This window comes from Diceros bicornis, chromosome 22 (genome assembly GCF_020826845.1).
Source record: "Diceros bicornis minor isolate mBicDic1 chromosome 22, mDicBic1.mat.cur, whole genome shotgun sequence".
In the NCBI taxonomy this organism is placed as follows: Eukaryota; Metazoa; Chordata; class Mammalia; order Perissodactyla; family Rhinocerotidae; genus Diceros; species Diceros bicornis.
Genome location: NC_080761.1, coordinates 29,614,640 through 29,631,595, shown reverse-complemented (window position 1 = coordinate 29,631,595; position 16,956 = coordinate 29,614,640). Strand labels below are relative to the sequence as shown.

The following is a 16,956-nucleotide window of genomic DNA, read 5'->3' as shown; positions in this document are numbered from 1 at the left end:
CGAGACCTGGAGTATATTAATAGTAATTCTGAATGTCCAAGAAGGGATACAGTACATTCATCCAAGATTCCTAGACTTACTTAACTATAGAATTCTTTACTCAAGTAATGATAGTTCAAAGACCGGGTAATTTTTGAAACACTATTTTGGAAACGCTGGCTTAGCTTTATTTTAATCACTTCAGACAACCCAAAACTGTAATATTTTTATGAATATAAAGTAAGCACATCAAATATTAAAAGAATGAAAGACAACAAACTTACTTGGGATACACTGGTTCATAAAGGTACTTGTCCCCTCTTGTAGATATAATATGAAAAAACAAGATGTAGCCATTTGCCGTCTGAAAGATAAATTTTATTTATCATGAATTAAAGGGTAACGCTATGATTGTAACCTTGAATTTTAATTTTATATATTATTACTTTAAAAACATTTCACTCTTAAGAAATCTCTTTTGAAGAGCTATAGTTTAATTATGTAAATTAAAAAATGACTGTTTTAATATAACCCATCTTTAATGTAACCCACAAAAATGGGTTTTTATAGATTTTAAAATATCTCATAGGTATGTAATTTTACAGATTTTAAAATATCTCATAGGTATGAAATCAATAGTTCATACTATATTGCAGACACTAATATTCTAAAATAATTGTATTCTTCAATAATAGATCATTTTGCAAAATATACAGAACTTTTTGAACTCCGCAATAATATGGCTAATAATTTTTCTCAGTTTTTAAAGTAACACTGTCACCAAATAGTAATAGCATGATGAAATTCTTGACTCTTCTCAAAGTTTATGTAGTATAACTTCAGAATAATGTATTTATATACTTCAAAATCAATTAATTGGCCTCTGATTTACTACAAAAGATACCCTGAGACACAGAAGAAACACAGAGCAAACCTTCAATTTCCAAAATTTGAACATCGGCTAGTTTATTTTTCTAAGTTAACAAAGTATTTTTAAAATATAAATTGTATTAAAACAAACAGTGCCATTATATGATCATGTCCCATCTCTGTGACTTATGAAGCTCAAGCAACCATTTTACATTTATATAAATATTGAAAATACTATATTTAGCTGATTCTAACCAAACATTTTCAAGCATGACAGAAAAAAGTGGAAAAAGTTTTGCCCTAACTACTTGACATTAATACTGAATTCTTATCGTTTTAGAGGCAGGTAGGATTTTACCCAAAGTAGAACCAAAGGAAACTGAAAAAACTATTCCAGGTTTCATAATTCTTTCCAGTACCAGCTTTCTGTTTTTCACTTAAATGCCACAGGAAACAATTTCTTCAGCAAAGCAGGTGTTTTTTTTTTAAGCTATAAACTATTATTACATAATGTATTCCAAAACTCTAGTTCAACATATTGGGATACAAAAGAAAAAAAGGCTAAAATTCTTCAGGTAAGATCATTATTCTAATTTCTTATGTACAATTTTATATTCTTCTAATGTGGAGAATATGGGATCAAAAAGAAAATGGACTCAAATCAAACCATATCAAAATTTTCATAGACATCATAACCCCCATACACATTAGTGACTGTTTAAAATTTGTAAACTCTACTGTTACCTTATACGGGCTAGAAAAGTAAAATAATACGGTCTAGTACTTAGACAAATAACATACAGATGCTATCTATTGGATTATCAGTCACTCAAGGTCACAAGCTCAACATTTCAGAATATCAAACACTAATAGTATACTCAGAATTTTAACAAGTGCTTAGAAGACTATAATGCCAGGGAAAATATAGCATCATTTTGCACCAGCATTTAGAAATTTTATATACATAGCATACTAAATGAAATTAGAAATAATGGCTTGATTTACTATTTTGGTATTCTGTATCAATCATGTTTACTAAGTGTCTATGGTTTTACATGTAATATTAAATGCTATCTACTTCCAGATCTCAATGACATCTGTCATCAACAATTTCACAGTCCTGCCTTTGAACAATTCTAAAAGTTTTGGTAGTAAATGATCTTTCTTAAAAAGTAGCATCTTTATGCATAAACTGTACCAAATCTGTTATTATGCAGTGTTATGATGGCCCTTCTCCTCCTACCTCCAAAATACTGCAAATAAGCATATAACTATCGCTTAATCTGCAGGCAAGAGTCCCAATACCGTCTTCTAATTTGCATACATACACACACACACACACACACACCCCAAAACTAATTTTTCTAAGTAAATGAAAAGACAAAATACAGAATCTCAGAGTTCTCCTTCCTATCTTCATCCCGTATCTTAAATATTTTTTTTTTTCTTTCTCCCAGGCATACTACTGGATTATGCGGCTTTAATCACAGAGGCCTAATAATTTTTGTAGGAAACTTAAACAACAAGTCTTCAGGTCCCTTTCTTGCGTATATCCATGATTTAGGGTCACAGATACATATGGATAAAGCCTATCAAGAGGATAAAAGAAGCAAATTACTACCTAAATAGAGGATGTAACTGACAGACTTGTCTCCATTAATGTCACTTAGAAGAAAAAGAACTAGAAACAATAATTTAAAAGGATATTAATAATGCATCAAAAATTCAGAGAAGCATGAATATTAAAGTTTAACATCATTTTCTTTCAACTGCAAATCTAGTAACGGAGATTTCAAAAACCATGCAAACTACCTCAGCTAATTCCACACTTTAAAAAGAAGAGTTTGGGCGCCGGCCCAGTGGTGCAGTGGTTAAGATCGCCATGGTTGGCTTTGGCGGCTTGGGGTTTGCAGGTTCAGATCCCAGGCACGGACCTATGCACTGCTCAGCAAGCCATGCTGTGGGGTGTCCCACATACAAAAATAGAGGAAGATGGACACAGACGTTAGCCCATGGCCACTCTTCCTCAAGCAAAAAGAGGAAGATTGGCAGCAGATGTTAGCTCAGGGCCAATCCTCCTCACCAGAAAAGAAAAAAAATTAAAAAAAAAAGAAGAGTTTGAACTCTGGAGGTGGTGTTAGTGTTGATGTTATCATCACTATTATTAATTGTTTGTCTTTTGCTTTGTTTGGGCATTTGGGAAGTTTTCCCTTGCTACCCAAAATTAAATATATTTTAAAAATTACTTTATGATTGATCCATGACATACACACTAAAAATAGTAATTCTCAGGGCCAGCCCGGTAGCGCAAGTGGTTAAGTGCGCGTGCTCCACTGCAGAGGCCCGGGGTTCACCAGTTCGGATCCCGAGTGCGCACTGATGCACCGCGTGGCAAGCCATGCTGTAGCGGCGTCCCATATAAAGTGGAAGAAGATGGGCACGGATGTTAGCCCAGGGCCGGTCTTCCTCAGCAAAAAAAGAGGAGGAGTGGCAGATGTTAGCACAGGGCTGATCTTCCTCACCAAAAAAAAAACAATAGTAATTCTCTGTAAACAGGAAGAATTTAAATCCAACTGTATCATGAGACAAATCAACTATTATAAATAATGCTTAACCTGTAGGCAGCATCCCAATACCTTTCTCTTCCTTTACCCAATGCTTCTATTGGACATGAATTCACCAGATACTTCAGAATTCCAAATCATAGTGTATTTCTTCCTTAGGATATACCATTTTTATTATGAAGGCTAGGACAGATTTATGAACCTGGCTCCAATGATCTGAATGATGCATCACAAAAATTTCTATAATGTTTTAAGGGATAAGAATTTGATGATTTAGAGATGTATCTTCTATCCCAACATAGTGTCATGTCAGGCTGAAATAAAAGACTAGCAATTTTTAGTTCTTTACATTGGTTTGTACATGTTGTTTTCTGTTTTTAACTTTACTTCTTTATTATACATGTTCAAATACATAAAATTAATCACCTCAAATCATACTGTAACTGCAGGCCCTCCAGGACCAGTTCAACTGATCCCATCTCTTATCAAAAGAGTGATTAAGAACTGCCCTTCTGAAAATGTGCAAAATCATGTAGCCAGGGCATGCACAAAAGAAGAAATCATGGCCTGAAATGACCGCGGAACCAAAGATCCTTCTTCCCATGGAACCCAAGGACCGGGACGTGACCAGAACTTGAAAGTTGGACTCTTAGAAGCGAGGGGTCCCTCATTCAGGAAGATCCGGTGTTAAAATTCCTTCCACACCTCATCAAAAATGGTTAGAATCCTATCACAAAAGTTTAGAACCTCATCATAAATGTTTAGAACCCTCACATAAACGTTTTAAACCTTACCATAAATGCTTAAGTCCACCAATCAAAACCTGTGCCACCAGCATTTCTGCGTGCCAGCCTGTTCTCCTTAGCCTCTTAAATTTTGCCCCAAATCCTCAATCTGGGAGACAAATCTGAGGGCACATGCCCCCTGTTCTCCTTGTAGATCGATCTTGCAGAATAAAGCTGATCTCTTCTCCCAAAGGCTGATGCCGTAATTACTTGGCTTGTTTATGCACATCAGGCAGAGAATCCCAATTTTGTGCAGTAACAATACCGCTAATATAATGATCTAACATTTTTGTATAATCTTTCAGACTTTGTACATTCACATACACGAATATATTTAAATGAGAAATGATAAAAACAGCTGTAAATCACACATGCTCTCAAAAACAGGTGATGAATATTTTTGACATGAATACTCATCAAAATTTATTGTTTTTAATACTATCACATTGTTTTATACCAGAGCACTAATTAAGAAAAAAAAAAGACTTGTGCTTCTGACCAAGATAAAGTTGAATCAATTTATGTTTCCATCTGGAAAAAAAAAAAAAAAAAACCCAAACAAAACATATGAAACAATGGTTTTCAACACACTAACATCAAGCAATGAAGGCCAGTGATCCCTGAGAGATGGGAAACAACTGAGGTGAGTCCTATGATTGCTCCACCTTACTCCTTTGAGAAAGTTTCCAGGTCACAGCACTGAGAAGGGGAACTGAGGCAGAGCCTGGCAAACTTCCTGAGTTGAGGAGAGGAAGCTGAGAGTCCAGGAAAAACAAGGCAGCTACAATTCATATGAGAGAGTACCAGAGAAGAGAGAGCTGCACAGAGGAAAAACCCAAGAGTACCAATAAGCACATGCATGTTGAGGAAACAACCCAAGGCAGAAAAGAAAACAAACCCAAAGGTCCTCCAACAGTCCTGAGAATGGTGCCTGTCCCAGCAGCAACACTGAGGAAACTCATAATTCACAGGGCACTGGTTAGAATGCTCAGGAAGGTGTCTTCAGGTATTCCTGTGGTGATTCTAGAAAAGTACTGTCTTAGTAGTGGGGAATAATTAGCTATAGATTGAGCACTATTCCAAACCTGCAATACAAAGCATAAAACAGGACATGAACATACCAAACTGTCTCCAAGTTACATAACTACTTCCCAGAACAAAGCTCAAGATTTATGGGACCACAAAAACATCCAGCACACAAAAGAGTAAAATCACAATGTCTGGTATCCAATCAAAGATTACCACACACGCAGACAGGAAGAAAAACACAGGACACAATAAGAAAAATCAGCCAATCAAAAATGATCCAGAATTTAATCAGATATTAGAATTAGCAAAAAAGGGCATCAAAACAGTTGTAACTATATTCCTCATGTTGAAAACGTTAGGGAATATAAAAATCCCAAACCAAGCTCTAGAGATAAAAACTAAAATATCTGAGATAAAAAATACACCAGATAGGATTAATGGCAGATTAGACATTGCAAAAGAAAAGCTTACTGTTCGTAAAAGCATAACAATAAAGACTATCCACAATGAAACACACACACACACAAACAAAATAAAACTGAAAGAGCATCGGTGAATTGTGGCACTTCAAGTGGCCTAAGATACATATAAACAGAGTCCCCAAAGGATAGGGGCAGAAGTCAGAAAAAATAGTTGCATTAAATTTAATCCAAATTTCATTTGTTTCACTTAAATTTCTTTAAAAGGTAATGGACTTTTTAAACAAGAATAATAGCAATGTATGCTGGGGTTTTACCACAAGAATAAAATGTATACAATGTATGTTCCTTGACCCCAATAGAATTATTAGAAATAGATAACAGAGGATTTCTGGAAAACACACAAATATTTTGAAACTAAATAATGTGCTTCTGAATAACCCATGGATCAAAGAAGAAATCAAAAGGGAAAGTAAAAAAATACAGCATACCTAAATTTCGGGGATGTTGCTACAATAGTACTTAACAGGAAACTTATAGCTTTAAATACCTGTATTAGAAAAAAGGAAAAATCCCAAATCAGTGATTTCAGCTTCTACCTTAAACTAGAAACAGACAAGCAAATGAAACTCAAAGTAAGCACATTAAATAATAAAAAAAAAAAAACAATAGAGGAAATAATAGAGATCAGAGTGGAAATAAATGAAATAGAGAACAAAAATAAAATCAATAAAACTAAAATCTGGGGTTTTTTAAAGAAGATCATTAAAACTGATACACCTCTAGTCATACTGACCAGGAAAGAAAGAAAGAAGATAAGTACTATCAGAAATGAGAGAGGTGACATTGCTACAGATTCTACAGATATTAAAAGAATAATGAGGGAGTAGTACAAATAAGTTTATGACAGTAAGTTTACAACTTGGATAAAATGGACAAATTTCTTATAGGACACAAACTACCAAAGCTCACTGAAAAGAAATAAGCACCCCGCATAGGCATTTATCTATTAAAGAAATTGCAATTTCAATTAAAATCCTTTCCACAAAGAAAACTCTAGGCTCAGATGCTATCACTGATGAATTCTACCAAATATTTAAGAAAGAGGTAATATCAATTCAACACAAACTCTTCTAGAAAACTAAAGAGGAGAGAACACTTCTCATCTCCCTCATACTAAAGCCAGATAAATACATTATGAGAAAACAAACTACAGGCCAATACCCCTTACTAACACAGATGTAAAACTCTTCAACAAAATTTTAGCAAATTAAATCTAACAATATATTAACAGGATAATACATCTTAAGTAAATGGGGCTTATCCAGAAACAGAGGGTTGGTTTAACATTCAAAAATCAGTAACTGTAATTTACCACATGAACAAACTAAAGAAGAAAAACAATATGATAGTGTCAATAAATGCAGAAAAGGTTTTGGACAAAATCCAATATATCATTCCTGATTAAAAATTGTCAGCAGGGGCTGGCCCCATGGCCTGGTGGTTAAGTTTGGCGCGCTCTGCTTTGGTGGCCTGGGTTCACGGGTTTGGATCCCAGGCGTGGACCTACACCACTTGTCAGCCATGCTGTGGCGGTGACCCACATACAAAACAGAGGAAGACTGGCACAGATGTTAGCTCAGGGTGAATCTTCCTCAGCAAAAAAAAAAAAGTTAGTAAATTAGCAAGAGAGGTGGAACTTCCACAACTTGATAAAGGAAATCTATATTAATAGTGAAAGACTGAATGCTTTCCTCCTATCAACACTGTACTGGACCATCTAACCAGTAAAATCAGGCAAGAAAAAGAAATAAAAGGTATCCAGATTGGAAAGGAAAAAGTAAAACCGTCTTCTGACATCATCATCTATGTAGAAAATCTAATAGTATCTACAAAAAACCTACTAGAATAAGTGAGTTCAGCATGATCGCGAGATACAAGATCAATACAGAAAAATCAATCACATTTCTATATACTAGTAATGAACAATCAGAAAATTAAAATATTGTTTTCAAGAGCATCAAAAATACGAAATACCTAGGGATAAATCTGGTAAAAGATTCAAAACACCTGTATACTGAAAACAGAATACTGCTAAAGTTAAAAATACCTAAATAAATGAGGGAGATATATCTTGTTCATATGTCAGAAGATTCAATATTGCTAAGATGTCAACTCTCCCCAAATGGATCCAAAGATTCAATGCAATCCCAATCAAAATCTCAGTAGGCATTTTCATAGAAACTGACAAGGTGATTCTAAAATTCATACGGAAATAAAAGGTCTTACAATAGTGAAAACAAAGAACAAAGTTGGAAAACTAACACTATATGATTTCAAAAATTATTACAAAGCCAAGAGTAATCAAAATGATGCTGTATTGACATAAAGATAGACAAATACATCATGGAACAGCATAGAGAATACAGACAAAAACCCATATATATGTGGGCAACTGATTTATGAGAAAGATGCAAAGGACATGCAGTGTAGAAGGGAGAACCTTTTCAACAAACTGTTAACAATAATATGCAGAAAATGAACTTGGATCCGTATCTTGCACCATATACAAAAATTAACTCAAAATATATCACAAATTTAAATATAAAACCTAAATCATAACATTTCTAGAAGAAAACACAGGAAGAAGATATGACCCACAAAAGAACAAACCGATGAACCAGACCTCATCAAAATTAAGTATGTCCTTCATTCAGAAAACAGTGTTAAGAGAATGAAAAGACAAATGACATATTAGGAGAAATTCTCTGAAAAGTATATATGTAATAAAGGACTTGTATCCAAAACATATTAAGAACTCTAGAAACGCAACAGTAAGAAAGAAAAGAGCCCAATGAATAAAATGGGCAAATGATTTGAACAGACACTTTACCACAGAAGACACACATGGTAAATAAATGAAAAGATGTTCAACATCATTAGTCATTACAGAAGTGCAAATTAAAACTATAATGAGATAGTACTACACACCTGTTAGAATGGCTAACATTAAAAAGCCATATTATATGTTGGCAAAGAGGAATGAGAACTCTTGTACACTGCCAGTAGGAATGTAAAATGGTATAACAACTTTGAAAAAAGTTTGGCATTTCCTTAAAAAGTTAAACATGCACCTACCTTATGATCTAACTGTTCCACTCTTGGGTATTTGCCCAAGAGAAAAGGAAATATATGTCCATATAAAGATTTGTACATGAATGTTCATAGCAATTTTATTTGGAATACCACCTCAAATGTCCATCAACAGATGAGCAGATAAACCAATTGTGGTATATCCATAAGATGGAATACTACCCAGAATGAACTACTGATTCCTGACAACATGCATGAATCTCAAAATAATTATGCTGAAAGAAACCAGAAAAAAAATAAGAGTACAAAATGTATGATTCCATTTATATAAAACTCTAGAAAATGCAAACTAATCTGTAGTGACAGAAAGCAAATCAGTGGTTGCTTTTGGAGGGAGGTGGATCATAGTGGGAGGGAGGAATTATTAAAAGGGTACAAGGAAACTTGTAGGAATGATGGATCTGTTTACTATCTTGATTGTAGTATGCTTTCAAAACTTACCAAATTGTACACTTCAAATGTGTGCAGTTTATAGTGTATCAATTGTACTTCAATAAAGCTATTTACAAAAAGGAATGGAAGTGCTGGTTGGACTTACAGCATAAACTTTCGTTCTCTTGAAAAGTTTCTATCATCACGTAAAAAAGCCTCATCTAGCCTACTGGAGAATAAGAGGTCACAAAGAAACCAATGTGGACAGCTACAGCCAATGATCAGATGCCTTGACCAAACCCAGGGCAAATCACAGAATGCGAGTGGTTGTTTTGAGCCACTAAGATTTGAAGATAACAGTTCAATAAACATTAAATGTGAAAAGTGACAATCTTAACAAAAATAGTATAATTTAAGGAAAGGCTAAGGATGCCAAGTTATGGAGATAAGAACAAAATTCAAAGAGATTTAGGAGAATTGAATAATCACTTCCAAAACAGATTTTGGTCACATCAAGATGAAAGAAAAACAATGAAATGAATGGGTACTATGTATAGTACTGTATTCCTCTACAACTTGCTATATTCCACTCCATTAAAATATTTTGCTTTCAGCTGTTACTTGGTGACTCAATACATTAACATGCTAAGAAGAAAACGATTACAATGAAACAATAGGAATTCTAAGTTGAATTACATCTTTCCCTTATTCACAAATAAGTTACCTTCTAATTCATGTTACAGTAACTCATGTTGTGGCAAAACAGATTATACTTCCATTTAGCTGGGTGTGAAAGGGAATATTAAGAGTAGCAGTGGAAAAGAGAGTTGGTATGGCAGGTTGGGGCCAGATAAGAAGAGGCCCTAAATACTAGGCTAAACAGTTTGGAACACATTTTGTATGCAATGGGAAGCCACTGAAACGTTTGAAATAAGAATACAAGAGCCGTGATTTGGAAATAGCTATGCATAATTTAGATGCACTTCAAGTGAAGAAAATAAAATAGCTGAAAGTTTTGAGTTCTGGGCAATCTAGACAAGACATAAAAAGGTCTGTACTGGGGCCGGCCTGGTGGTGTAGTGGTTAAGTTTGCACGCTCTGCTTTTTTTTTTTTTTGTGAGAAAGATCAGCCCTGAGCTAACATCTGATGCCAATCTTCCTCTTTTTGCCGAGTAAGATTGGCCCTGGGCTAACATCTGTGTCCATCTTCCTCTACTCTACATGGGACGCCGCCACAGCAGCGGCTTGACACGCGGTGCATCGGTGTGTGTCCGGGATCTGAACTGGTGAACCCCAGGCCGCCGCAGCAGAGCACGTGCACTTAACCGCTATGCCACTGGCCCAGCCCCTGCGCTCTCTGCTTTGGCGGCCTGGGGTTCGCAGGTTCGGACCCTGGGTGCGGACCTACATACCGCTCATCAGGCCATGATGGGCAGCATTCCACATACAAAACAGAGTAAGATGAGCACAGACGTTACCTCCAGGCCAATCTTCCTCAGCGAAAAGAGGAGGATTGACAATGGATGCTAGCTCAGAGCCAGTCTTCCTCACAAGGCCTGTACTAAGGTAATGGCGATGAGAATAAAGAGAAGAGAACAGCAGCAAACTAGAGGCAGGACTTAGCAACATATTGGTGACCAGATGGCAATGCAGAATCACAGGACTCCAGGGTTTTTTCCTATAGTAAGCAAAGTTGCAATAAAAATACTTACACATATGCCTAAATACACTGATGCTACTATTTGTTACACAGAGCCCTAGAAATGAGACAGTACTTAAAATTCATTTTAATGCTCCTTGTGCCTGGATATCGATTAATTGTCTAAATTGAGGAAAACTTTAGGGATAATTATGGCCTGGTATCATGTCTACAGAAATGATATTCTACCTCTGATATTCAGAGAAAACACTCCCAAACACTATGGACTAATTCTTAAAATGGTAAAGGATTTTCTTCCTCCTACTCCATCAAAAAAGTGTCAGTGAGATTTCTTTTTAAGGTACAAGTTGATAAGGAGGTGACTGTGGTTCTGTTGGTGACACAGAAATAGAATTTTGGATATAACTGACATGTCAGAGCACACAATGAGGATGTGGGGTGGGGAAGGTCAGGCAGTAAGAAAATTACATGGGGATGGCTGTATTGGCTTTGACTTAATAATATGCAGAAAGAGAGTTATGCTGTACTGCTCTACAGGTCATACAACTGTATATCCTTCACTGTACATTCTGTTAATGACTTTTTGTAAAAGCAAGTTTCAAAGTATCTCCTAGATTCTGCTTCATTCCATAACAGCTAGCAGGATTAAGCAACCATGCTAATATTGAAAGGCAGTAAGGCAGAATTATTAAGACTTTGGAACTCTAGAACCAGGCATCATGAGTTAGAATTCCATTATCAGCAATATGATCATAAATAAGTACACAGTATCTATGTAATCTTGGGCAGATTACTTAACCTTTCTACCTTAGTTTACTCAACTGTATGAAGGGAACAATACAATTACCTACCTTTAGAGGATTGTTATGAAGAATAAATTAATTTTAATACACATAAACCACCTACAAGTAGTGCCCAGCACATAGCAAACACCCCTAAAATTTGCTACCATAATAATAAATCTGAATCTACAAGTAAATAGTTAATTCATAATTAATATATTTCATGTAGGAGGCTAAGAAAGTGTACGATACATTTGAGGAAAAGGACCATCAGAATTAGCAAAGCTTCAGAATCCAATTAAACTTTAATTACCTAGGAAGTTCACTTATCTAATACCCATTCCATGATAATATACAATTCCTTAACATTATTTTTAAATGTACCTTGATAGATTATGTTTTAGTACAAATGGTGGTTTGCAAAGAGTGACGGACTTACTGAACAGATAATATAAAAATATCAACGACCCTTCTAAACTACTACCGTATAACTAATGGTTCTACATCTGTATAATGTATATTATAATATAAAAAATGAAAATAAAAAATCTCTTTTGCAGGCAGAGGCAAATAAAACAAGTAGAAATGGTTTATTTTAAGTTAGCTTCTGGATTCAGGTAAGATGGAAAGACTGAGCCCAGATTTCTAACCTTCTCCTCCTCTTAGAGTAGAACAATTACCAAAATGTGTACTGGATGAGCCTGGAGGATTTTTCAGAGTCATTAAGATCTCTTGAGTTCTCTTGAGAGGGAAGAGGTACTGAGGGACCAGAGAGAAGGAAAGCTTTGCTTTGCCACTCCTTAAGGCTCTGGATTAAGACCGGGGATTTCACAGTTCCCTAAGTAAGCTTAAAAAGCAGAACCTTGTGGTTCCCCTCAGAAAAGGGCTGAATGTGACTGCTCCCAGAAATGGACATTGATAGGGCTGTCCACATAACCCTGCTGACTTCAGCAGGCTTAGAGGAGAGGTTGCACTGGTGAAATAAACTGCTCCCAGACCACATGGTCTGCAGAAGCCTTCAGCTTACACTCTTTCCACTCAGAGAAACTGCCTGAGAGTACAGGAGACTCATCCTAAGCCTCAATAGAGGACAAGAGTTTGTGAACTTGTCTCCCTCTGCAAACTGCCATTTTAGCCAACACCTGCTGATCTGCATTGCCAGAGAGACCCACACGAAAGTCTGACCTCTATGGATGGCTAACAGAATACAACAAAGAAAAATACCACTTATATGGAAGCTTTCAGTAACTTTATGATGGAAGACCAAACTAAACAGCTAAAATACACTGATCCTACTAATGTGCCACGTAAATGAGACAGAAGCAAGTAAATTAAGGAAAAAATATTAAGGACTTTCAGGAGATACTATTAGAATACAAATAGGACTTTTCAGAGCTAAATATTTCCTAATAGAAAAATTCGCCAGATGAACTGATAAAGAATACTTCTTTATGGGAGCTGAACCTTTTATTCCAAAAGGTCAAATGGAAACAATCTCATGATACAGAATATACAGAGATAAAATCATTATTGAAAGATGAGAGACTTGGAGGACAAATTCAGGATGTTTGCAAATAATGAGTAATAGAAAGAAAACAAGGAAAAATACAGGACAAGTCTTGTTCTGTTCTATTATTTAGAAAATAGAAGAAAAATTCCCTATCTGCAGAAACACAAGTCTTCAGACTGAAAGGGCTCAGAATCAGGTTTAATTTGGGGGGTAGGAGGGAGAAGGAGGCAGAGGGAGACAGTTTAATGAAAAAATATAATATCTAGAGATAATAAGCAGAAATAATTCAATTTCAATCAGAAAGAGAAAAATCATTCAGAGAAAAAGTAAAGGTTGCCTGCAAAGGAAAGAGCATCAGATTAGCACCAGACTTCTTACCAGTAACACCAGAAACCAGAGGACATTAGAACAATATCTCATGGCTGGAAGAAACAGAATCTCAATCTAAGAATCCTATACTTAGAATATCCTTTACCACGGTTAAAAATGGTATGTTCAGATATTATCTATTTCATTTAATATGCGAATGCCTACTATGCACAGAAAATGTTCTTGGCATTGGAGCTACAGTGAAGAAGACAAGCAAACTGACATGGAACTAATATTCTAGGTTTGAAAAATGGACAAATCGGGCAATTTGCAGAAGAAGAAAAGCAAAGGGCCAATAAACATGAAAAGATGATGAACCTCACTAGCAACAGAAATTAAACAAACAAAAATTAAAATGACAAGACCATTTTCATCAATCTAATCAGGCATAAAAGTAGGGAAATGGCAATCTTAAATACTCTAAGGAGTAATTCTGGGAACTGATACAATTTCACTGAAAAATAATTTGGCAATATTTATTAAAAAGAATATGCATATACACTTTGACTCAGCAATTCTACCGAGGGGAAAGTGCCCTAAAGAAACAAATGCATTAATACAAAAGGATATATGTATAATAATGTTTTACTGCAGCACTGTCTGTAGTTGCCAAAGGCCCATCAAGAAAAGAATAGCAAAGTAAAATAAGAAACTTCCATACTATGGAATATTATACTAATACTAAAATTAGTAAGTTAGAAGTATTATTAATCTGGAAGGATATTCATAATATACTAAGTCAAAAAAAATCAAATTGTAGAATAATATATAAATTAAGATCTCAATTTTGTATGAAAATTCCTGTATCTATTTATCAATTTAAAAATCCACTCTTCTGTAAGTTAGAATCCTATGCAGACATTCAAAATCAAGTTACAGAAGAATGTTGAAGTGAGACAATGTTGATGATATAATATGTCAAAAAGGCAAACTATAACACCATGATAGTTTTCTACAAAGAAAAAAATTACGTTTTAGATAATCCTCTACTTATGAAACTCACAGATTTATCAAATCTGCTCTCCATGAACAAGTGACATTAACAGTCACTTATAGCAATATCACTTAGGATTTAAAAACAAATAGACTTCAATAGTCTTTCAAAATCTGTCTGCTATTAAGTATAAGAGTATCTGCAAATATCCATGGTAAGAAAGATATAAGAACACAAATAAAAATATTATCTGTGAGCAGTGGAATTATTGGTGATTTTTTCTTATTTCTCTGTGTTTCTCAGGTTTTCTTCAAACATTTATCACCTTTATAACTTAAAAATTAACACTTTCAAAAAATCTAATTCTCAAAACTATAAAACTCCCAGAAGATATAACAGAATATCTAGATGACCTTGGTTTGGCGATGACTTTTGGATACAATACCAAAGGCACGATCCACGAAAGAAGAAACTGGTAAGTTTAGATTTCATTAAAATTTAAAAACTTCTGCTCTGTGAAAAATCTGTCAAAAGAATGAAAAGACAAGCCACAGAGTGGGAGAAGATATTGATACAAGACATATCTGATAAAGGACTGTTATCCAAAATAAACAAAGAACTCTTAAAATTCAACAAGAAAACAAACAACCTAATTAAATAATGAGCCAAAGACTTTAACAGAAACCTCACCAAAGATACACAGATGGCAAATAAGCATACAAAAAGATGCTTCACATCATATGTCATCAGGAAAACGCAAATTAAAACATTGAGATACCACTATACACCTACTGGAATGGCCAAAATCCAAAACACTGACGACACCAAATGCTGACGAAGATGTAGAGCAACAGGAACTGTCAATCACTGCTGGTGGGAATACAAAATGATACAGCCACTTTGGAAGACAGTTGGGCAGTTTCTTACAAAACTAAACATAGTCTTACCATGTGATCCAGCAATCACACTTCTTGGTATTTACCCAAAGGAAATGAAAACTTAGGTCCACACAAAAACCTGCACACGGACCTTTATAGCAGCTTTACTCCTAAGCCAAAACGTGAAAACAACCAGGATGTCCTTCAGTAGGTGAATGGATAAATAAACTGTAGTATATCCAGACAATGGATTATTATTCAGTGCTAAAAAAAAAATGAGCCATTAAGCCATGAAAAGACATGGAGGAATCTTAAACGCTTATTAGTAAGTGAAAGAAGCCAATGTGAAAAGGCTACATACTGTATGATTCCAATTATATGACATTGTGGAAAACGTAAAACTATGAAGACAATAAAAAAGATCAGTGGTTGCCAAGGGTTATGGGAAAGGAAGGGACGAACAGGCGGAGCACAGAGGTTTTGGGGGGCAACGAAACTACTCTGTATATATTATATAATGGTGGCTACATGTCATTGTAAATTTGTCCAAACCCACAGAATGTACAACACCAAGAGTGCACTGTAATGTAAACTATGGACTCTGGGTGATAATGATGTGTGTATGCAGGTTCATCAATTATAACAAATGTACTACTCTGGTGGGGGATGTTGATAATGGGGCAAGCTATGCATGTGTTGGGGCAGGGAGTGTAAGTAAAATCTCTATACCTTCTCCTCAATTTTGCTGTAAACCTAAAACTGCTCTAAAAAATAAAGTTTATTTTCCTGAAGTCTACTTATGATCCTATATGTATACAGACGGTCCCCGACTTATGATGGTTTGACTTAAGATTTTTTGACTTGATGATGGCGCAAAAGGGATACATGTTCAGTAGAAACCGTATTTGGAATTTTGAATTTTGATCTTTTCCTGGGCTAGAATATGTGGTATGATATTCCCTCGTGATGCTGGGCAGCAGCAGTGAGCCCCAGCTCCTAGTCAGCCACGCGATCATGAGGGTAAACAACTGATACACTTATGACCATTCGGTACCCATACAACCATTCTGTTTTTCACTTTCAGCACAGTATTCAATAAATTACACGAGACATTCAACACTATTATAAAATAGGCTTTGCTTTAGATGATTTTGCCCAATTGTAGGCTAACGTAAGTGTTCTGAGCATGTTTAAGATAGGCTAGGCTAAGCTATGATGTTCACTAAGATGGGGTGTAATAAATGCATTTTTGACATAATGATATTTTCAACTAACAATGGGTTTATTGGGATGTAACCCCATCGCAAGTCGAGGAAGATATGCATTAAAATACATATAAGTTAAAACTTTATTTCATGTTTTAAATTATACAAATAGAGATGAATTAACTTAAACCACTTATCAGGTCAGTATTTACTCAAGCATATTTTAATACAAGCCAGACTACAATAGCTAAAATTATATTCATCATGACATCTCCAGAAAGTTCTAGAAAACTACTGTAAGAGGTAACTAGATAAAATGAAAATTGGATTTTCAATAGCCAAAAATAGTAAATGGTTTTGTTATCTTCTCTTATGTACATTTTATCTCCCCAACTTGAGGACAGAAATAATTTCTTCTAAATTATTTTCTTAACATTTAGTACAATG

At 35.1% G+C, this 16,956-nt stretch overlaps 1 protein-coding gene across 2 annotated transcripts in view; it reads right to left on the bottom strand.

Moving 5' to 3' along the window:
• Positions 1–16,956, bottom strand: part of RIC1 (RIC1 homolog, RAB6A GEF complex partner 1) — a 155,070-nt gene that overhangs the window by 80,113 nt on the left and 58,001 nt on the right. For both annotated transcript variants that reach the window (XM_058565761.1, XM_058565762.1), the window contains exon 3: positions 264–343. In XM_058565761.1, the coding sequence (XP_058421744.1) occupies positions 264–343 (80 nt within the window). The remainder of the gene's footprint in view (positions 1–263; positions 344–16,956) is intronic.